The sequence below is a fragment of the Chiloscyllium plagiosum genome, chromosome 29 (assembly GCF_004010195.1).
Source record: "Chiloscyllium plagiosum isolate BGI_BamShark_2017 chromosome 29, ASM401019v2, whole genome shotgun sequence".
NCBI classification, from domain to species: Eukaryota; Metazoa; Chordata; class Chondrichthyes; order Orectolobiformes; family Hemiscylliidae; genus Chiloscyllium; species Chiloscyllium plagiosum.
The window spans coordinates 23,256,456-23,279,796 of NC_057738.1; the positions used below are offsets into that span (position 1 = coordinate 23,256,456).

The 23,341-nt window shown below is 39.9% G+C and overlaps 2 protein-coding genes across 3 annotated transcripts in view; one reads left to right on the forward strand and one right to left on the reverse strand.

The window, feature by feature from the left end:
• LOC122564432 (nucleotide-binding oligomerization domain-containing protein 1-like) overlaps positions 1 to 11,282 on the reverse strand; it is a 33,854-nt gene extending 22,572 nt beyond the window's left edge. Inside the window, exons 1-3 of the mRNA XM_043719279.1 lie at positions 11,071 to 11,282; positions 6,345 to 6,519; positions 781 to 2,590 (exon numbers count right to left, since the gene is read on the reverse strand). Of these exons, the coding sequence (XP_043575214.1) occupies positions 781 to 2,590; positions 6,345 to 6,519; positions 11,071 to 11,268 (2,183 nt within the window). The 5' untranslated portion in view covers positions 11,269 to 11,282. The remainder of the gene's footprint in view (positions 1 to 780; positions 2,591 to 6,344; positions 6,520 to 11,070) is intronic.
• The window catches only part of LOC122564433 (cystathionine gamma-lyase-like), a 107,110-nt gene continuing 85,439 nt past the window's right edge, over positions 1,671 to 23,341 (forward strand). For both annotated transcript variants that reach the window (XM_043719280.1, XM_043719281.1), the window contains exon 1: positions 1,671 to 1,700. In XM_043719280.1, coding sequence (XP_043575215.1) covers positions 1,671 to 1,700 — 30 coding nt within the window. The remainder of the gene's footprint in view (positions 1,701 to 23,341) is intronic.

The window sequence follows — 23,341 nt, forward strand, 5'->3', positions numbered from 1 at the left end:
GCTGAATCTTTATAGGATCTTGGATTAAACCATGTTTTTGAATTCTAAGCATCACCCTTCATCGAGGTTGTCACGAATGCCAACAAGGATGAAGGACTGCAGTTATTGTGGGGGAAATTGGAATAGCTCAGGTTGTCCTTCATAAAGCACAGAAGATTAAAAAGAAACTTGACCACGAACGGTTTTGATGGAGTAATTAACAAGAAACTGTTTCCAGTGGAAGAAAGGGTAGGAGCAGGGACATCGCATGAAAAGATGGTGAAAATTGATTCAATAGTAACATTGAAAGCATGTAGGATAAATGCCGGGCCATAGGGAAAATGCAAGGGAGTAGAATTAATTGGATAGTTATGTCAAAGCATCGCCAGAGGCACAGTGACTGAATGGCCTTCGATATTATCTTTTGATGATCAATAAAAATTGGTTAGGACTTTATTTGAAATAATACCACCGTCTTTGAGTTGGATTTATTTACAATCATGACAAGAGGCATATAGGCCAGAACTGGTTTAATGTCTTATCTGAAAGGTGGTACTTCTGACTAAGTGGCATTTCCACTGTAACAAATTGTTAGTCTAGCTCAGCTGGTGAAAGAGTCTAGCTTGAACCTGTGACTTTGAGATAAGAACACCATCAACAGAAGCCAAGGTTAGCATCTTAAAATTAAGACCACTATTGTATGGCAAGGGTGAATTCTAACATCCTAAGTGTTATTGAAAAAAACATCTCAATTCCATGTAATGGTTACAGAAAGTACCATAATCTGGATATAAAGCTTACCTGAGGACTGTGAGATGACTGAAACAGGAGACCATTTTCTTCAACCCATAATCATTGATGTTGTTATTGTCCATCTCCAGTGCAAGGGGTGTTCGGATGTGATGCAAAATAAAGGCAAGGGCACCGCAGTCTACAGAAGAAACATTGCAGTAGTTCAGCTTTATGTAATCAGCACAGATCCCTTTGGCTGCCAGTTTGGCTGTTGCTCCATTCTGCATTTCGAATATGTACCTTATCAGCCATACAAAACGTGGTAGCACATGAACCTTACAGCCGTCTTCAAGGCGCAAGCGAGGAAGCTTTTTCAAGTATGTCTTCATGCAGTTGGACAAGTAAGATGCCAGCACTGATTGCTTTCTCTTAATGGTCGCTGGAGATGCGAGGTTTAGCAACAGATCAGTGTTGCTATTCGACAGCAAGCCACAGAGGAACAGCATGGTAAATTGCAGATGTTTGCTGAAAGGCTTGAGGATATGTGTCGAGGAATACTTTGTAGGGCTCAAGAATGCTAAAACTGAATCACTTACCTTGTCGTTTGACAGTTTTGGTACATTATTATTCTTGAAGAGTGCAAGAAAGTCAGATGGACAGATCTCATCATCTAGAACTAATAAAAATGCAGTAAAAAACGACTGAAGTGTTATGTGAATATATTCATATGTTGATTGGTTCCCAAGTCCATTATAATGGCCAACAGTTTTGATGAAGCCCAGCTGTAAATCTTCTTCTGAAATATTTGCTGCTGTGACTGTCCCCTGACTGAATGCAAAATTTCTATTTTCAATGCCTTTTAGAGCTAGCTTACCAATTCGCATGAGGATTTCCTTTTTGGTTCTAAACAGGTTTACCCGGCTTCGTGCACTCTTCTTGTTTGGATTGGCCTGAGAAGAATGGTTGAGGAAGACTTCAATCATTACCAGGTAAATATCAGTCAGTATAACAGAATGTGATAACCACTGGGGACTACAATTGGACTGCGAACAATCATAACATTTAAATATAATCCAACAAAACAATGGCACTGAACATAAATTGCTCAGGTGGGGGTTTGTCTCCAGCTGGGCTAAAACCAAACTTCGCTGGGTCTCATTTTTGAAGAACTTCTTTGAATATTGCAGTAAATAGTCCTTGGAAAAGCCCTTTAGTGTCACTCTCTTTTTCACCATTCTCAATGGTAGCTCTGTGCCAGTTCTTGCTGTCAATAATTTTTTGGAACCTTTTAATAACTTACCATGAAGAAGGCTCATTAACAGGGCAACAGGATGTAAAGGGTCAAAGGGTGAAGAGATTATAGGGATATCATTAAGATGACAGTCAACGTTAATTTCATCAAACCCATCCAGTGTGAAGAGGACAGAGTCTGGGTGTTGTTGGATGTAACTAAATATCTCATCAGGGTCTTTGTCAGGGTAACAGTTGTATTTGAACAGTAGATTTCTGAGACAAATCTTATCTTCCTTTCTAAAACTATTAAACATTCGGCATCTAAATTTGAACAAGAATTTAACACCAGTACACAACTCTCCTTTGGACCACAGGTTTTGAAATCTCTGGAGCAGTATGGTCTTGCCAACCCCAGCATCACCAGTTACAAACACTGTCTCTGCATCCTCATTGATAATTCCAGTGTCACTGAACAAATCCTCCAAGTAGGAAATGCTTCCTAGGATCTCATTTGTTGAATTAACTAATTCCATGAGAGTATCTGTGTACATATCTTCAAATAGGGTATCTTCCTTTTGGGCATATGACAACGTGAACCTTGTATCTCTTTGCATTTCGACTCTGAGCTTTTCAGCATATTGGCAAACTGAAAGACAAACACAGTACAATTTTGTCACGAACATATTATCAATGTTCTAATTGTGGAAAGGCTTTTTTTTGTCAGTACTTTCTACAGGGTCTTGTTGAGGCATTCTCATTGGCTAGTTGGCAAACCAGCAAGACATCTAACAGTGAAGACCCATCAAACCATGCGCCATTAGAGAAACTACTAGTAGACCTTCCCCTGGAATCAAGATTCTGGGAATGAGGAACTCACCCATTAGCTGTTGGCTAATCAAAGACTGCAAGCTCTGGTACTCACCAGCCATCAGGGAGATGGCTACAACTGTTGGCACACCCAGAGTTCCAGGATTATGAAGTAAAATCACAGAATACCTACAGTGCATGTAGAGGCCATTTCGCTTATCATGTCTGCACCAACCCTATGACGAGCATCTCACTCAGACACACCCCACCCCAATCCCATAACCCCACATTTCCCATGGCTAATCCACCTAGCCTGTACATCCCTGGACACTATGGGGCAATTTACTAAGGCCAATCTATGTAACCTACACATCTTTGGATGGTTGGAGGCAATGGCCCAGTGGTGTTATTGCTGGACTGTTGATCCAGAGATCCAGATAACATTCTGGAGACCCGGGCTTGAATCCCACCATGGCAGATGGTAAAATTTGAATTCAATAAAAATATCCGGCATTATGAATCTAATGATGACCATGAATCCATGTTGATTGTCGGAAAAACCCATCTGGTTCACTAATGTCCTTGAGGGAAGGAAACTGCCATCCTTATTTTGTTGTGCCTACATATGATTCCAGACCCACAGCAAGGTGATTGACTCTTAACTGCCCTCTGGACAATTAGGGGTGCCTGGCCAGTGATGCTCTCAGCCTGTGAATGAATAAAAAAAGCCAGACCACCTGGCGGAAACTCATGCAGACACAGGGAGAAAGTGCAAACTCCATGCAGGTAGTTTCCAAAAGGTTGGAATTGAACCCCATTCCCAGGAGCTGTGAGGTAGCAGTGCTGACCACTGAGCAACTGTCTCCAGATAAAAGATAAGCAATGTGGATTTAGTGGATGAGGTGATTTCTTGGGTTGGGGATCATGGAAAGAAGGGTGCAGGGGGTGTCTCCCAGCAAGAGCTGATTGCCTTTGACCAAGAGACACTGCTCCACCTCAGATGACCACAAGATGGCAGTTATCAGGATCTCCACATGGTGATAGACTGGCCTACGGCTGGGTAAATCCCAGTAAAGCCAGGCTGAGGCTCTCTAGGCCCTTAATTTGTGGTGGAGTAGGAGCTTTTCCACCTCAAACTTAATTTTACTGGAGACAGGAAGGGTTCATAATTAAGGACATATGGCACCCATTTCCAAGATCACTACTTCCAGGAGTAACATATGCCCCAGACCATGCCCCATCATGATATTCCCTTGAACTTAGAAATAAAATCTTCTTGATCGTTGGAAAAAAGAAATACACAAATCCAAAGCTGTGTATATTGATATCTTTTGCTGAAATCTACTGAGATGACAGGTCTCCTAAAAAAACTGAACTCAAATTGCTAACAATAATTGCACAGCTTGATCAGGTTAATAAAAGCTCAGTAATTCTGTTACATTTTCATATAAGGTTTTCTTTGATTGTTCTGGGGATTTCATTATTTGTGTTATTGTTATGCCAGTGATTGGCTTCATGTAAGGGATCACAGTGTGATAAAATATCCATTTATGTGTTAAAAACAGATGATTGACAATGAAAATGACACTTTAATCATGCTCTAATTGATTCAGTTCTGGGAACAGTACCTCGGCTGTGAAGATGATAAAGCACAGACATGCCAAAATTATACTGGACCTAAAAATGGTAAACTATAAGTGGGCTGATAGCAATGACCTGGCCTGTATTTCCCTTGAATTTAGAAGCTGGAGTAAATTAGATTTTTAAATGATTAAAGAAGTTGATAGAGTCAATAAGGTGGAGTCTGAAATGTTGAGGCATAACCATAAAATTTGAGCTAAGGCATTTTGATATATTTTTGGAATCACCTCTTTGCACAAAGGATAGTCCAAATCTGAAACACTATCTTTCAAAACCCATTCAACACTTGAAAACTGCAATTCATGTTGCAGCTGTAGAGGACATTGGTTAGGCCACTGTTGGAATATTGCGTGCAATTCTGGTCTCCTTCCTAGGGGAAAGATATAAAAGAGACCTACGGGGCAACTTTTTCTCACAGAGGGTGGTACGTGTATGGAATGAGCTGCCAGAGGGAGTGGTGGAGGCTGGTACAATTGCAATGTTTAAGAGGCATTTGGATGGATATATGAATAAGAAGGGTTTGGAGGGATATGAGCCGGGTGCTGGGAGGTGGGACTACATTGGGTTGGGATATCTGGTCGGCATGGACAGGTTGGACCGAAGGGTCTGTTTCCATGCTGTACATCTCTATGACTCTATGATTGGCAAAGTTATTCAGGGTTATAGCACAAACTTTGGTGATGTGGAGCTAAGATACTGATTAACTATAATCTGATTAACTATTGAATAGTGTAACAAATGCAAAGAGCTGAATGGATTACATTCTTATGGTGTTCAGCAAGAATGTGAAATATTCAGATATATTTTCCCAGGAAGGTGCTATCCTTGATAATTTCTCCTGTCTTTGCAGAGGGTAGCAAACATTGAGTAAAGTACCTTGAGTAAAGTAAACATTGAGTGAGACAGAGGAGACTTGCAGTAGCAAGAATGCAGACTGTTAAAAATCAGTGAGTAGAATGCTCAACACATTTGTGAATTAATTATTGCTTCCATTTACTTCTATCTTCTAATCTGTTTTTTGTTTTGGGTTATGGATGTCACTGAAAGGTTGCATTTGTTGGTTGCCTGTAATTGGCAGTGGGTCGTCTTTGTGAACGGCTGCAGTCCCTGTGGTGAAGGTGCCTGTGGTTCAGTGTAGGTAGGAGCGTTCAGAATAATGATCCAAAAATAATTTTAAAAAGTTGAGTTGTGCCTAAATCAGGACATTGACTATTGGAACTGCCATTTTTCTACTCTTGGAGAGAAAGGAGATGCTATCAAAGTATCTTTGGAGAGTTTCTGTATTGTATCTTGTAAATTGCACACAATACTGTCATGATGTGTCAGTGATGGAGAGTGTGTGTATTGCGCCTCAACAGCAAAGTATCACAGATGCTTACAGGATTGATAACTATCTCATCATGAGGGTGGTATGGTGGCTTAGTAGTTAACACTACTGCTTCACAGCGCCAGGGGCCCAGCCTCGGGAGACTGTGCAAACTCCACACAGACAGTCTCCCCATGTCTGCGTGGGTTTTCTCCGAGTCCTCCAAAGATATGCAGGTTAGGTGAATTGGCCATGCTAAATTGTCCATAGTGTTCAGGGGTGTGTAGGTTAGATGCATTAGTTAGGGGTAAAATTATAGGATAGTAGGGGAGGGGAATGGGTCTGGGTGGGTTACTCTTTGGAGGGTCAGTGTTGGGCTCAAGGACCTGTTTCTATGATTCTATGAAATAGTGGAGTAATGGCTGTCAGCTGCACCAAGGTCCTAACAATCACAGCAATAAATAGTCTGTTGCCAACAAAACCATCCATGATGAAGTGATGGAGCAGACTTGATGGGTTGAATGGCCTAATTCTGCTCCTGTATTTAATGGTTTTATAGTGTGGTACTGTATTTGAGCATCATTGAATTAAATCTCAATAATTGTTTGAGTAATCTGGGAGATAAATGCATTAATGAAATACTCACCAGCATCTGTAATCAGCACTGGTTTATTCATCAGGCGCTCTGAAGGGGAGTAATGAATTTCTCTTAACCAAGGATGAAAATCTGAGTAAATCTCTTTGGCACAGTTCAGGATGTATAGAAAGAATTCCGCACATTCTTCTCCTTTTGCCGAAATAATGTTCAATGTTTTGCGAACCTGGATTTTTATTTAAAGAATATTGGATGGAAAAAGTTTGACTTGGTTCATCTTTTTCTGATTCGACATGCTGCCTCAATTTATTAAGGGTTTTAACCCCTGAAAAGTGATTTGCTTTGTTACCCACAATGGGAAGAGAAAAAACATCAAATTCAACACAAATTTCCTTCATAGACACCCTTGTCAGCCTTTTAGGAATCAAATGAGGAATTTCTTCATTCAAATTTCAACCAATTCAAAGGATTCTAAACGATTGGAACTTCCTACCACAGACAACTTTGGATGCTCTGACATTGAGTTTATTCAGAGATTGATAGATGTTTGGATCGGGTGGTCATGAGGTTTATGTAGGAAGGTAAGCTGAGATAGAAGATCCGTTGTGATCTTATTAGATTAGGAAACAGGCTCAAATGGTTGAATGACTTGCATATACTCCTGTTTATTATGTTCAGATCACCCTCAACCTCCATTACAGTTAAAAATTTGTTGGGTCTGCCCACAATGTTCATCACAGAACATTAAGCTTGTACTTAACAACTAATATGCCATTTTTGTCACATGATTAAAAACAAATTCAACAGCATCTCTCTAAGAATAAGGTCCTTCTTGGAAGACAGTAAAGTTGCTAAAATGAAGGCAGATGCCATGTGGTTGATTATGAATTGTTTCATATGATTTGCAAGAGTCATATTAGACTTAAACGTAATCTCTGTTTCTCTGTCCTCAGATTCTGCAAGACCTAATAAGGTTCTCCAGCATTCTCTGTGTTTGTTTCAGATTTCCAGAATCTGTAGTATTTTGCTTTTAAATGGTTTGCAGGAAGACTTTGCTTGCAGTCACCCACAGAAACTAGAGGGATGTGAAGTCTGATGGTGAGCAAGATTGCAGTTCCACTGAGGAAAATAGTAGAAATGAGTATTAAAAATAGTTAGAAAACAATCTAGAGAATGTGTTTTTGTAAGGAGATGAACATGGTAATTTTATTTGACAAGCAGACATGTGAAGCCACCCTGTTAAAAGTTTAAAAGGAAAGACTTTTAAGCATGACTTCAGAAACCTCTGTATAGTAGAAAGATGATTGTAACAAACATGGTAATTTTGAATGCATTTACCATTGGAATAAATTAAAACATAGAAAATTAGGAGTTTTTGAATTCAAAAGCAAAATGACCCTGCTTTTGTTCAGGGAGCAGGCAAGCAATTTCTAAGAAATATGGAGTCAGTTCAATTGCTAATGGTGAAGAGTGACAGAATTTCCATTGAGCAAATTCATCACTTAAAATGAATTATTACAGGGCATTAATGAAAGTACTTTAATCAGTTTATTGTAGTCAATTTAAAAAGTAGTTTAATTTCCACTATTGCAGTTGTTCAGATTGAGTGCAAATGACCTATTAAGTCGTCTCTTATCGAGTTAAAATGTAGATTCTCTATTATCAAATGACTTCACTGGATATAAGGTGTCACCATCACTTGTGATTTCAGAAAGGCCCTGTGAAGTTGTTATAACTGAAAATATACAAGAGAAAGTAAATGATGTATTGGAGCTCTGTGATTTTCCATAAACTTGGTGTGGAACTCATTGCTTCAACTAAAGATGTTTCTAAGGAATCAGAAGCTTTGAGTTAAAGGACATTTAGAACATCATATAGACAAAAAAAAAGAGTTAAAAGGATCTGGGGATGAAAATTGTTTGAAATTAAACATGTAGACTGAAATGAAGCAATACATGATAAATTAGATAGAAACAATACTAAAAACTAATGATAGAACAAAGGGGACACAGCTTTAGAACAGAATGGGACAACTGTAACCAGTAATGATACCATTGAGCTGTAAGGAAAGAAACATTTTCTTGAATGTAAGTTGAAAAATTAAGAATAATCAAATCATCACTTGCCAAAAACAATTGGATAATGCTTGTGCTGAATGAGGAGGCAAAAGATTTTTAAAAATTAAAAGAACTCGTGAACTAACTGGAGTACCTGGATTTTTTGACTGACCACTTCCATAATCTTAGCAAAGTTCTTAAAGCCACAAAACAGCTTATAATATCCAACAAAAATGTAGAGAACTAATTGCACAAATGGATGTGGTGCTAAATTTGTGTCTCTTGGGAAAGAATGCTGAAAGTTTAAATCAACAGAACACACTTCAAGATAAAAGTGATCCAGCATTTCAACATGAAGGCAATTTCAATGTGTGGCTAGTTGGCACTTGTTCTGGACATTAAAATAAATTCGAGATGTAGCAGAGAATATACATAAGGTTTTATAACCTGAACAGGGTGATTCAAGGATTACATTGAAAGGTCAATACCCTGATGACAAAATATCAAAACAAGCCAAGTATACCATTTTCCAATCTGGGACTTAGAAAACCTATGCAAACTATATGGAACGAGAAAGGAGATTTGCATTGATGGGCGTCAGACAAGTGAAGCTGGTCGTAAAGTAAATGCTCATTTACTGGAAAGATGGAATTTCAAGACCAATACACAGTAAACTTTAAATCTTAATTGTCACATGAGATTGGGTTTGATAGGTTTAGCTTGGTGATGTTGCACTGACAGACCGTTTAATAGTGAAATGTGATAAGAGAGAAAATCTTGCCTACACTGTATATATAGGTGACAAGGTGAGTGCAAGGTTATATTTTGATAACATTGTAGAAAAATTATTTCTAGCGCAGTGATTACAAAGAGGTCAGCCAGGTGGACCTCATAGAATATGAGTTCCCTTATTGGGGCTGTTAACCTTGTCCAATCAGTGGGGCCCTGCCTGCCAGTTTTAAACAGGAGTTTCAGACATCCTGTTCATTCTGAGAGCTGGCTGAGGTGGCTGGATCAGAGTCAAGGACTCTCTATGCATAAATAAAGTGTGACTTCGTGATGGGATACCGGCCTCTGTGGACTTATTTCATCTATGATAATAATAATTTTTCTTATTTGTGTATTATGAATGCAAATTCTTCTAAGATGGTTATTTTAAAAATGTTGCCTTAATTCAAAGTAAAATGGAACAATGGATAGGATCGGTGGCCCATTAGTTTTGCATGGCAATAACGTGGCTTCCATAGGCCTTCGGTGAAATCCAGTGAAAGCAAAGTTAACATCCACTGCTGACAGACTAATTGACTCTGAACTGCTGAACAGAGAAAGTGAGTCCTGCAAAGATAGAGACATGAAAACCACAGCTACTGTGTACAGCAGATGTAAAAGGTTGTTTTCAGTTAGTTGGCAGCACGGTGGCTCAGTGGTTAGCACTGCTGCCTCACAGCACAGGGTCCCAGGTTCGATTCCAGCCTCGGGCGACTGTCTGTGTGGAGTTTGCACATTCTCCCATTGTCTGTGTGGGTTTCCTCTGGGTGCTCCAGTTTCCTCCCACAATCCAAAGATGTGCCGGTCAGGTGAATTGGCCATGCGAAATTGCCCATAGGTTAGGTGCATTAGTCAGAGGGAAATGGGTCTGGGTGGGTTACTCTTCGGAGGGTCGGTGTGGACTTGTTGGGCTGAAGAGCCTGTTTCCACACTGTAGGGAATCTAATAAGAATCTAATAAAAATAAGATGCTGGTGTGAACACGTTCTCATGTTGACAACATGGTGCCCTTTGAGATTTAAAGACACGGGTTGACTTGATCTGAGGCATCAGAGACAATGAGTCACGAGAAGGGGGACAGCTGCCGATGTTGGACTGTGGTGGAAGAATGGACTTTGTTACTTGAAGTTGGTTTGGGAATTCTCAGAACACAGAAGATTAAATTCTAATGGGTATTTGCACTACAACTTGCAAAATGGAAAGTAGTGGACTTGTTGTGAGTATTTTTAAAGTGGTTCCTGAAAGGATTGCAATTTTTTGGAGAGTACGGTAAAACCTATAAATGCAACATGGGATTTGTATTGGGAAGTTAAGGAGAGAGATAGTTCAGTGTATAAGTGGCCTGCTAAATATTGTTTAATCAATTTGATTTTAGTTTATTGTAGTAAAAGTCTTAAAACTTGAAATCTTGTGTGATCCTTAAAGTCAATCTCTTTTTAAACATTATCAGTCTCACAAGGATCGTAACATTCTCTAACGGTGAGAGGAAATTATTAGTTGCTTAAGGTTCTAACTTTGTTTTTCAATGCGATGGGAATAATTAGGGAGATGCATTAGAAACAGGCCCTTCGGCCCAATAAGTCCACACCAACCCTTGGAAGAGTAACCCACCCAGACCCATTTCCCTCTGACTAATGCACCTAACACTGTGGGCAATTTAAATGGCCAGTTCACCTGACCTGCACATCTTTGGAGTGTGGGAGGAAACCCATGCAGACATGGGGAGAATATGCAAGCACCACACAGACAGTCACCCAGGGCTAGAATTGAACCTGGGTCCCTGGCGCTGTGAGGCAGCAGTGCTCACCACTAAACCACTGTGTAAGTATTGTCATACACAGTAAATCAAGTTGGTTTACACATCTTTTGCTGCAAACCTAGTGGCTACATAAATTTCTGAATCCAGGCCATTCATTATCAGCAAATAATGTGGAATTTCTAGGCTAACTGTACCTTTTCATGTTGTGTTGCACTGTGCTGAATAAGTTCTATATCCTCTGGCATGAAGTATCCCAAATGTAGCAGGTTATCCAGGATGCACTCAATGTTTTTAATTCCATTCACTAACTTCACCCGATGTACCACGAGGAGATCAAGGTAAGAGATAACCTGTTGTTTATGGACTACCACCTGCTCCATAATACTGCACATCTTGTTGACAATAAAAATTCACTTTCCTAAAGAAAGTAAGCAATAGAACAGTCAGTAATTTTGCTTTAAATTAATAAATTGACCACAACAAAATATGATCGTTTCTCTCAATTACAAAATGGTGTTGAGTCAGAAGAGAGATTTCCGAATCTCACTGCACAGTGCCATGGAGTATTAGTAAGCTGCAAATACACTGTAATAGCTGATGCAGAAATATTGAGTGATAATTGCTGGTGTGTTAAATGAAGATGGTGAAGTCTGACATGGCCATCAAACCCTGGCAATAAAGGTTTTTAAACAGAAAATGTTTCAGCCTATGTCCCAATCACATCATGTGGGTCCACAAAGCGCTTTGTGAACTACAAGTTTACAAAGCTTAATTAGCAATGTTTGGGTTTTTGAGTGTTCCACATTTAATATAACCAGTGGCAAAATTTCAGTTTTAAACAGCATTAAAGATTCATTTCTTTCTCAACTACTATTGAAAATTACAAATTGTAATTGTAAGTAAAAGTTGCAACAGTTATTAGATGAAATAGAGGCACAAAGATTAAAAATAGACATCGATAAAGGATATTTATAAAAATGAGAATAAGTCAGTGGGCAGAATTTTTCCAGCACCTAAATAATATGGGAAATACCAGCGCAGTTTGGAAAATAGGGAGAGATTAGAAAAATTGGATTCTCCACATCGCGGAAAAAAAGTCGGCAATCAGGTTTTAACCAGCAACATGAGAATCGTGCCGGTGTGTGGTGAGATGTCTATTTGCATGCCGATTTTACCTACGCTCACCTCATTGATGTGCATTTTCATATTTACTTACATGCCAGACAGAATCGAGGTGGCAATAATTCCCAACATAAGTGTCAGAGTGGGTATCTGGTGGCTCCAGCTCACTGCTTGCTCCTATGGGATTCTATCTTAAACAGCAATCCCCCAAATCTTGAGATACACTCCATATGCATTGATTGCATGCAATCCCCACTTATGGAGATTGGTATTGGACATGCATAAGCCTCAACATATCCTCATGACACATCCCTGACCCACATAGAATTGCACTTCTCCACTTCAGTGCTGTACTTTGGAGTGCATGGGCACCTTTCATTGTAATACTGCTGTCAGGATACTTTGCACAAAGTGACAATCACCCATTGTATAGATTGGATGAAGGTGCTTCTCATGGCTGCTTGCTCATTCTCTTAGTTCACACCCATCCTGCACCTACCTGGTTGCTCACAACATCCATGCCTTTGCACTTTTTGCACTTTGTGGCCTCATTCAGAGCTTAAAAGGTTAACAGTACTTTTGTCTCAGCAAGTTTTAAGAAGATTTGTAGCTCAGGTTGAGGTTTTGGATGTAGGTTTGCTCGCTGAGCTGAAAGGTTCATTTCCAGACGTTTCGTCACCCTACTAGGTAACATCTTCAGTGGGCCTCAGGCGAAGCACTGTTGATGATTCCTGCTTTCTATTTATATGTTTGGGTTTCTTTGGGTCGATGTGTAGACCCCATCTACCACTCCCTGAGAAAAGGAACAGTAAGTGACTTCACCACAGGAAATGACATCATCAACCCAAAGAAACCCAAACATATAAAAAGAAAGCAGAATCATCAGCATTGCCTTTGCCTGAGGTCCACTGAAGATGTTACCTAGTAGGGTGATGAAACGTCTGGAAATGAACCTTCCAGCTCAGTGAGCAAACTTACATCCAAAACTTCTGTCTCACTTTGTTGTTAGCATGGAGATCAAGCCACATGGCTTCTCATGATTTTCAACATTGAATAGATAAGGGATGGACATATGGCTATATTGCATCATGCTTCATGAATGTCACACTTACACCATGTGTTCCAGCAGTTAATGCTATAAACGCATTGCATGTATTTTAGCCAAAGAGTTGTGTTTCAAAGTCTAAAGGGAATAATTGCCAGCCAGGCCAAAGTAGTGTTGCCTGCAGGGGATACCAATACAGACGAACCTCGATTATCCAAAGGACATGGGCAGGGAGTATTTCGTTCAGTTAATTAAATGTCAGATAATCAAATGCTGGAGAATACAGTTAGCCAAGCATCGGGACCTTGCGATCTTGTTCGGATAATCCGAAATTCATTTAATCGAATACCGAATAATCAAGGTTCCAATGTAAAACCAGCAAAGGCAAGGGCAGCATCTGATTTCAGTCCACGGCTTGAATAAGGTCACCCCGGCCACTTGGGAATGTCAGGGTCATGGCTCCCGTATCCCTGCAGTGCAGAAAATGGGCCATGGTCAGACCAGTACATCTATTCGGCCAGAGCTCACAGTGTCATATTGGCAGTTGAAGACATAAAGGAAAGAGTTCTGTGGGAATGTGTCAAAGATTGGTATTGATGGGCTGGACAATAGTGCAGGGATGAAAGGAAGGTGGAGGTTCTGACGGGTGTCCTGATTTCCAGGCTGAGCTTGCCCCTCACTCGCTGAGATTGATCCACGTTGGCTTCCATCCTCATGCTAACGAGAAATGAGAATGGCAAATGGAAAATGGTTGCAATCGCACCCAGAGTGAGTGATAGAAGTTTTTTTTTAAATTTTCTTTCTGTCTGAGCATGTGAGTGATGTAAGGTCTCTGAGAGGCAATTGCACTAATCAGCCACTTGCGCAGTAAAGATTGTAAACATGGCATTTTCAGTTGTCTTAGGAAATTAAGGAGAGAGATAGTTTAGTGTATTAATTGCCTGCTAAATATTGTTTAATCAATTTGATTTCAATTGACAGCCCACAAGCAGTGTGAAATGCAACAGTGTTCAATGATGTGGAATACATATCTTGGTCACAAGCAAACTTGACCACACATTGTTCATTACATATCAATCATTGTCAATTCTGCAAAGCACAAGTAGTAGCAAGTCTATATCAGAATAAGGTCCCTCTGTCAAAGATCAAAGTAAAGGTATTCCTGGTCCTCCTTGTCAGAGTCCTCTGTGTGCCACTGTATAGGGGAGTATGCTAAACTGAGCTGGCTGCTCATTATTACAAAGGACCTGTTTCTGATATTCCCCAAACAGGTTCATGCGACCAATGAATCTAGAATTACCAGAAATGGAGGGGGAACTGATTTCCCAGCAAACCCAGGAACAACAGCAACCTCCATTAGCTGCTGAGCTACCTCCAGTAGCTACAGCTGAACATTCCCCTGGGAAGGGAAAGAAGTATAAAAGGCCTGAGGTCCATCATCCTTGATGCTGTTTCCTCTGAATGAACAGGATGCAGTATCCTCTGAGCCTGCGGATGTCCCAGGACATTATCACAGAACAATGCCAACTGGTGCTGGGGCAAGTCCTATGATCTGAAAAGGTGGATGTCATTCTATCTCAATGCCCATCAAAAGGTGACAGCTGAGATCATTCTTTAAAAATTAATCTTTCTGAGGATCCATAGAGGACATGTGTGGAGTCTTACAGTCCTGAATCCAGAAATGTAACAAGGCTGTTACCAATGCAATTTGGGGCAAGGTGAGCCCAGGCAATAGCCTTTGCCAACATAACTGGATCCTCCAGGTGCAGGGCATAGACTGTGCACGTAACACATTGAGCATGTTTTATCAAAACAGAACAGTCTTTAGAAAAGAAAAGGATTTCATTCCTTCAATGTACAAGCCATCAGTAACATGTCACAGAGGTTGACACCTGGCAACCTAAGAGTTGCCATGCTGCCTTTATCCACCACCTCAATGACTCTAAGAAGTTTAAACATGCAAAATGTTTATTCTTTCTGTCTGCATCTGAAATAGTCTCTTTTTAAACTTATTAGCTGTTTTTTGGAGAGAAAGAGAGAGAGTGTGTGTGTGTGTGCTTGATGTTGCGTTGTTTCTTTTGTAGGCAATAAAATTCTTTTTCCTTTCACTCAAGAAAACATTTGTAATTGATTTTTGTTTTTAAGTAGTTAATTGACGTGAAATATAACTGTGAGCTAATAAGAAAAAGGAGTGTTTGTTGTGACTGATTGAGAAGAGATTAAAAAGAGGGGAGTGGTATTACTTCTTCTCACCTGGTTGTAAAACTACCTAAAACACTTCAGAAAGCAATCAAGAGTCCATCCCATTGCTATGGGTCTGACCAGATAAGACTGGCAGATTTCCTTCCCTAAAGGGCATTTGTGAATCAGATGGGTTTTTGATTAGAGTTACGATGGTCACCATTATTCTGATTACCTTTTTATGTTCCGGGTTTATTCAGTGCTGTAGTGGGAGAGTGAGGTTGGTGATTGGTGAGTTATTATGGTCAATATGTTTCTACACATGTGGTCTACAGCTAGCATTAAATTTTTTATCACTGGGCTAAGAATTAAAGTACAGCTTTAGATAGGGCAACTCTCTGTACTGGGATATCACTAATTAGGTAACCCAATTCAATTTAGTTTGGCATTGTAGCTCCAAAGGGTGTAATTACATGGGGCTCTATGCAGCTTGCAAGTGGAGTACACATTTCAAGCAGAGTGAGTTTGGTGAGTGGTGAGTTGGAAAGGAGATGCTTTTCTCCCCTTTTGTTATTTACTTTCTTCACACTGTAGTAGTACTTGGCTCATATCTCAGTGTAGTAGAAGGAGCTAGTTGAAGAATAACATAAGCAATTCTATTCATAACAAATACGTTTGATACAATGACAGTATGGAAGGGCAGCTTGGCTGTGTGGAATGTACAGCCTGTGGAACGTGGGAAGTGATAAATGCACCATGTGTCTGAGATGAACACACTGCACAAGCCTGAGCTCTGGGTTTCAGTGTTTGAATGGTGGAAAGGGTCATTGCTGTGCATTCCCTGATGTAGGTAGCTACATGGATAACATTGAGAAAGGTGGTCATGCTGCAGTTTAGGGATCTACAGGCAGGTCGGTAATTGGTGACTACCTAGCAGTCCAAGAGAACTAGGCATGTAGGGCAGGAGTCCCCTGAGATAATCTCACTTGCAAATCAACTTTTCATGCTGGACATTGGTGACGAATCCCTACAGAATCCCTTTGGCGCGGAAGCAGGCCATTCGGCCCATTGAGTCCACACCACCCCCTCAAAGAGCATCCCACCCAGACCCACCCCAGTACTCTACAATCTCGCTTTTCTCATATCCTATCCTAACCTGCACATCTTTGCACTGTTGGAGGAAACCTGAGCACGCTGAGGAAACCCACACAGGCAAGGAAAGAATGTGCAAACTCCACACAGACGTTCGCCCGAGGGTGGGATCAAACCCAGGTCCTTGGTGCTGTGAGGCAGCAGTGCTGACCACTGAGCCAACGTGTTGGCCTTTGAAGGCCATGGTTCCTCAGGGGACTGGAGACAGACACAAGCCAGCGGCATCATGAGTGTACTGTAGGGGAGGAAAAGGAATGGAAGAGAAATAGCATTGGAGATAGTTTATTTAGAAGAAAAGACAAGTATTTCTGTAGCCCTAAATGTGACTCCAGAATGGCATGTTGCCTTCCTGGTGCCAAAGTCATAGGGTGAACAGCCAGAAGTTATAATTTTACATTGGTGCCAAAGATTTTATTTGGGAAGGAGATGAGATTGTGAAAATGGATTTCAGGAAGCTTAGAGAGAGAGATTGAAAAGCAGGACCGCCAAACCAGAATTACTCTCAGTATTACTCTCACATCCCAGAGAGTGTTGAAAAATTGAGGATTGGATGCCTGGCTGGAAAATTGATGTGGGGGAAAGGTACAAGGCTTCTGAAAGGATAGGGTTTGGTTCTAATCAGGTGGGACCAGTACAAGTTGGACAGGTTATATCTTGGCAGAACCAGAACTAACATCCTTGCAGTAAAATTTGCTAGTGCTGTTAGGAAGGGTTTGAACCAAATTGTCAGGGAGTGGGAACTTAAGAGAGAGTTCAGATTCAAAGGAAGGCATAGAAGAAAAAAAAATATATAATGCAATGTCAAATGTCAAATAGGACCAAAACGGAGAATAAAACAAATAACTGTGGATACTGGAGATCTGAAACAAAAACAGAAATTGATTTTGAAATTCAGAAATAATGAATAATCACAGGACTTGAAAAGTTATCTCTGCTTTATCTCTCACAGCTGCTACTTGGGTTTCTCCAACAATTTCTGTTTTTGTTTCAGATCTCCAGTATCCAGAGTTTTTTGTGTATGAAATGGGTTTCTGAGACAACAAGGAGCTAAGAAGGAATAGTGCTACTTTGTGTTTGTTGTTGTGTAATAAGGAATGTCTAATAAATAAACTTGCTGTAAAAGAGCCATTCAGAAATAATGACCACTTTATGATGAAATGGAGGTGGAAGACCTGGAAAAATGGTGCACTGAGAACAACCTAGCTCTCAATGCTGGCAAAACCAAGGAACTCATTATTGACTTTTGGCGGGATGTTACTCATGACCCCCTGCACATTAACAGCACAGAGGTGGAATGAGTGGAGAGTGTCAAACTCCTGGGAGTGGTCATCAACAACAAGTTTCTTGAACTCTTCATGTGGACGCACTGGTTACAAAGGCCCAACGTCTCTTCTTCCTCAGGCAGCCGAGAAAATTTGGCATGACGGCGAATACCCTTGCCAACTTTTATAGGTGCGCCATCGAGAGCATTCTGTCTGGATGTATCGCTACCTGATATGGCAACTGTGCCAATCAAGATCGGAGATGGTTACAGAGAGTGTTAAACTCGGCCAGTACAATCACAAAGGCCAACCTTCCATCTATAGAATCCATCTACCAGGCCCTCTGTCAAGGAAAGGCCGCCAGCATTCTCAAAGATCCCTCCCACTCTGCCAATGTTTTTCTACAATTTCTACCATCAGGGAGAAGGTACAGAAGCCTGAACACACGCGCCAGCTGGTTTCATAACAGTTTCTACCCTGCTGTTGTTACAATACTGAATGGAACTCACAAACTCTTAACATTCACCTGTACCTGTGTTTTTATTTTTGCCGCAGTTTACCTGTTATTTACTTATCTTTGCTATTTAACTCTGTGATTTGCCTGTATTGCTCACAAGACAAAGCTTTTCACTGTGCTTCAGTGCATGTGACAATATATTCAAATCAATTCAAATTTTAAATGAAGTGTGAATGCTGAAATTATGAATTCTGAAATTAGCTTCTCAGGGCAAAGGCAACATGAGGGTATTGAGGGATCAGCTGACTAGAATGGATTCGGAAAATGCAATAATTGATTTGATGGGAGACAGGAAATGGCTAATGTTTCAAGAAATGCAGCAGACATACACACCTTAAAGACTCAAATGTCCAAAGGAAAATGATTACTGAAAGATGTTTAAGATTGAATTAGATCAAAGAAAGTGGCTTTTAAGAAAAATAGTGGTCAGCCTGACAATTGCTAGCAATTTAAGATCCAACAAAAACAGACCAATAAACAGAGAAGGAAAGTGAAAAATAAACATGTAAGTAAGCCAGCGAGAAACATTAAGGAGGACTGCAAAAGCTTCTTTTCAAATATGACAAGATAAAAATGAGCAAGGATAATTGTGGGCACATTACCCACAAGAGAATGTATAATGGACAAGGAAATAGTAGAGAAAATGAACAATTACTTTGTGTCTGTCTTCACAGAAGAAGATACAGAAAATTTTCAAGCAACACTTGGTATCTAAGGGACTTGTGCAACCAAAGAGATGAAGCTAGAGTAGAATTAATGAAAAGACGGTACTTGAAAAAGAAACCATGGATTGAGGATTGATTGAGTCTGATTAGCTTCACTTCAGAGTACTGAAGGAAATAATAATTGAGACAGTTGATGGATCTATGGTTATATTTTATAATTCTATAGATCTTGGAAAGGTTCCTGCTGATTGGATGGTAGTAAGTGTACCCCCATTATTTAATGGGGACATAGAGGGAGAGTTGAGAATTACAGACCTGTTAGTTTGGTGTCAGTAAAAGGGAAATGTTGGAACATATGATCAAGGATGTGATGGTGGAACATTCAGAAAAGAATGGCAAAATTGGGCTGAGTCAATGTGGATTTATGAAAAGGAAATCATATTTGCCAAACTTGGAGATTTTTTTAAGGATGTCATTTAGAGCGTAGACAAAGGAGAACCAGTAGATGTGGCATATTTAGATTTTCAGAAGGCTTTTGATACTGAACAACATAGGAGGTTAGTAAAATAAAGTAGGATCAAATAGAACTGGAGGCATTATTATACCATGGATTAAGAATTGGTTAATGGATGAATAATATATTATTCTCAGTATCACAGGTAGTTACTAATGGCAGTTATTAGTGTCAGTACTTGGTCCACAAATGTTCACAATCTGTATCAATGATTTAGATGTGGGTCTAATTATAATATTTCCTAATTAGCAATGACACCACCCTGTCAATTGTGTAAATTATGAGGTTAGTGCAAGGAGGTTTCAAGAGAACTTGGGTAGGCTAAGTGAATGGGATAGAACATGGCAGATGGTATATAATATATACAAATGTGATGTTATTCACTTTGGAAAAAACTGAAAGGTGGAATATTTCTTAAATGATGAGAGGTTGAGAAATGTGGGTGTCCTTGTCCACAAACAAATATGCAGGTGAAGCAAACTATTGGGAAGACAAACAGTACTTTGGTATTCTTTTCAAAGGGAGTTTAGTTAACAAGTAAAGATAGCTTGCTGTAGTTGTATTGAGCCTTGTATTGAGACTTCCCTCTGAGTACTGTGTATAATTTTGGTCTCCGTAACTAAGGAAGAATGAAATTGCCATAGAGGAAGTGCAATGGCAGGTCACCAGATTAATGCCTGAATGGTGGGATTAACTGACAAGGGCAGATTTTTGAAATAGCATCTGAGTTCTTTAAGTTTTTCAAAGAATGAGAGCAATCTCATTGAAACTTGCAAAATTCTTACAGGGCGTGACAGGGTGGATACAGATCGGTTGTTTCCTCTAGCTGGTGACTCTAGGAAGAGGGGGCATAACCAGAGTTCCCATTAATATGGGCCGCTGAAGCCAATGCATGACATCAGCCTTCAGAACGCATGGTCACTGGACTTGAAACGTTACCTCTGCTCTTTGTCCAACAAATGCTGAGAGACTTGCTGAGTTCCTCCAGTCAATTCTGTTGTTGTCTCTCCTTTTATTTGATGGACAATTATTGAAGTTTTCCATTCTTCAATCTTGTTTGTAATATTTTGAGTAAGCGAATTTCTTTTGATTTTCTCCAGGGTTAGTAACAAGCATTTTGAAGATGAATCTCTATTTCCTAAAGACACCAGAACAATCCTAGAGTTGTAAATTTTAACTGGTGACAAAACAAGGAAGTTGTTTTAATTCAGAGTTAACTCTGACCTTAACTCAAGGTCAGAGAGCAACTGGCCTTGCTCTCTCAGTAACACATGCCCTTGGTGTTTACAGCAGCTAACCCTCTGTGACCTTAACATTAGGTGAACACTTTCTCACAGAAGTGGTTTTCACAAGAGCGCAGCCAGGAAGGGGAAGAGCACTTTGCTCAGTTCCGTCTTTTTAGATTATTGTTACTGCAGCTAGCATCATCTGAAAGGAGATTAGTGTCTGGATTGTGGCTAATTGGCTCATTCCAAAACCAGTAACATAACTTAAATCAACTTTCTGAGAACTTTTGTGGTGCAGTGGTAGTGTCCCTACCTCTAAGCCAGGTTCAAGTCTTATCTGCTCAAGAGATGTGTATTAACATCTCTGAACTGGCTGATTAGAAAATAACTTGCCCAAGCATCAATTGTAGTGCCCTTCCCCCCATTTATGTTGTGAAATTGACAATGCTCTGCATGTTCTGGTTAAAGAAATTTTGATTTGGCTTTCAACGAAATGGATGGGTCCTTTTCATTTGTCTACTTTTTATTCAGTCCTCCTGACACCTGTCAGGACATGTCGCAAACTGCTACCAACCTTCCTTCAGTGCCACTCGATTGGTCACTTTCTCATATAAGCAATCAGTAACCTAATTGACTAGGGAGAGCTTCACAGCACATTCAAATCCCAACTCAAATTTCCCTTTCTCAAGCATCACTAACCCTATCGCTGAATTTGGTCTCTCAAATTGTGCATTGGAACGGAACAAGAAGTGAAAGGGAAAAAAAACAAAGAACTGCAGATACTGGAAATCTGAAACAAAAACAGAAGTAACTGAAGAAACTCGACAGGTCTGGCAGAATCAATGGAGTTAATGGAGTTAAGTTGAAGTTGCACAAGTTGCTATGGTGGTTTGTGATTCTATTAATGCTCACCATTGGGTAGCACGGTGGTTTAGTGGTTAGCACTGCTGCCTCACAGCGCCAGGGACCCACGTTTGATTCCAGGCTTGGGCAATTGTGTGTGTGGAGCTTGCATATTCTCCCTGTGCCTGCGTAGGTTTCCTCTGGGTGCTCTGGTTTCCTCCCACAGTCCAAAGATGTGTAGGTCAGGTGAATTGGTCATGCTAAATTGTGTTAGGTGTAGTAGTCAGAGGGAAATGGGTCTGGGTGGGTTACTCTTTGGAGGGTCAGTGTGGACTTGTTGGGCTGAAGGGCCAGAAGGGGTACATCAGGTTGTAAACCCGAGTAGCTATATTGCTCAGTTAAAGATGGAAATTGGGAAGTTTCTATGAGTTGTCTGCTCCTCTAAACTGGTATCTTGACAAAAGCTTCATCATTGAAATAAATGGAATGGCTTAAATTAGTTGTACTTGTCCACCAAACATACCACCAAAGTTAAGGTGTGTCTATTCACCAATAAAGTTGGTGAATTTTTATCAGTGTAATTAGTACAGTCAACAACCACTCTACCATTTAAAGCTAGCTTTTATATGTGTGGAGTTGCAACCCTTCAGATTTTTATTGTTGTTGCAAATTAAATATTTCTCTTTCCCCCTGCCCACACTTTCAATCCTATTTTACTTTCTCTCTCTGTGTTGCTTTTTACATTGGTATTTTTCATCAGCGTGTATTATGACACAGCACTGGAGATGGGACTTGAAGCTTGGTATTCGGGCTCAGAGGTTAGGGCCACTACCACTACACCCCAAGAGCCCAAAATTCTACGTATATGACTCTGGATTATTTCATTCACCTCTCAGTTTCTTCTTTAAACTTCACTTATCTCAATGAAAGTATTTCAAGTGAATTTGTTTCAGAAGCACACCATTAGTTGCCTTGATGCTCAGGTTCCACATCCTCAGTAGAGTGCGCCTAGTTTTATTGTTCTGTTCTGACAGAAAATTGCAGTGTAGAAGTCATAGAAACTTGCCTATGGGTGGGCAAATGTCAGTAGAATGGAGATTCATTCACGTACCACAAAATCCAATAAAGATAAATGGTAATCTCATTAATATTTACACAGTGCATTATCATGTTAAAATATCTTGGAATATAGATGTTCACGACGTAAATGGAAGACTTGTATCTCACTGTGTCTGTGGACTCTCTATGTTAAAGCAATCTTTAAAAAGAATGCTTCCTCTTTCTTCCCCTACCTTATTTTATTTCAAATATGTATTTATATTTTCCTTGAAAGATACAATAGTTTCTGTCTGAACCACTCTTCTGGCAAAGAATCTCAAGCTTTGACCATCTTACATATAAGAATTTGTACGATTATTAGGTAGGGAGAGACGAACAGTCCATCAAGCCGGCTGCACACCATGATGTGACCAAAGCATCATGACTGAACACTTTCTCCCCTGCAGCCAAGTAACTCTCGAGAGATACACAGTGAAAGTGTAAAAAGAAAAAAAACACATAGAAATTAAATTATCTCCTCAGTCTTTTAGTGCCAATTTTAATCCATGACTGATGACCCCAAATGTTTAAAGCAATGAAAGAATTACTGTTGAAGGATAGAATGACATAGATACAGGAATGCAGCAGAAATCTTCTTCACAGAGTAACAAGATCAATTAGCCGATAATCCTTCTTTTGGTTGTATTAATTGGAGGAAGAATAACAGCTATGTGAATGAGCATTTAGTGTATAAAATTTTTAATATCTCCTTAAACCAGTAGTGTAGAAAAACAAAATAAATGATTTAGTACCACATCTGAAAGATAGAAATACTGATTAATTCACTACTAGTCCAGGTTATCATGAATTATGAACTCAAACGCTGTTTAAAATTATACA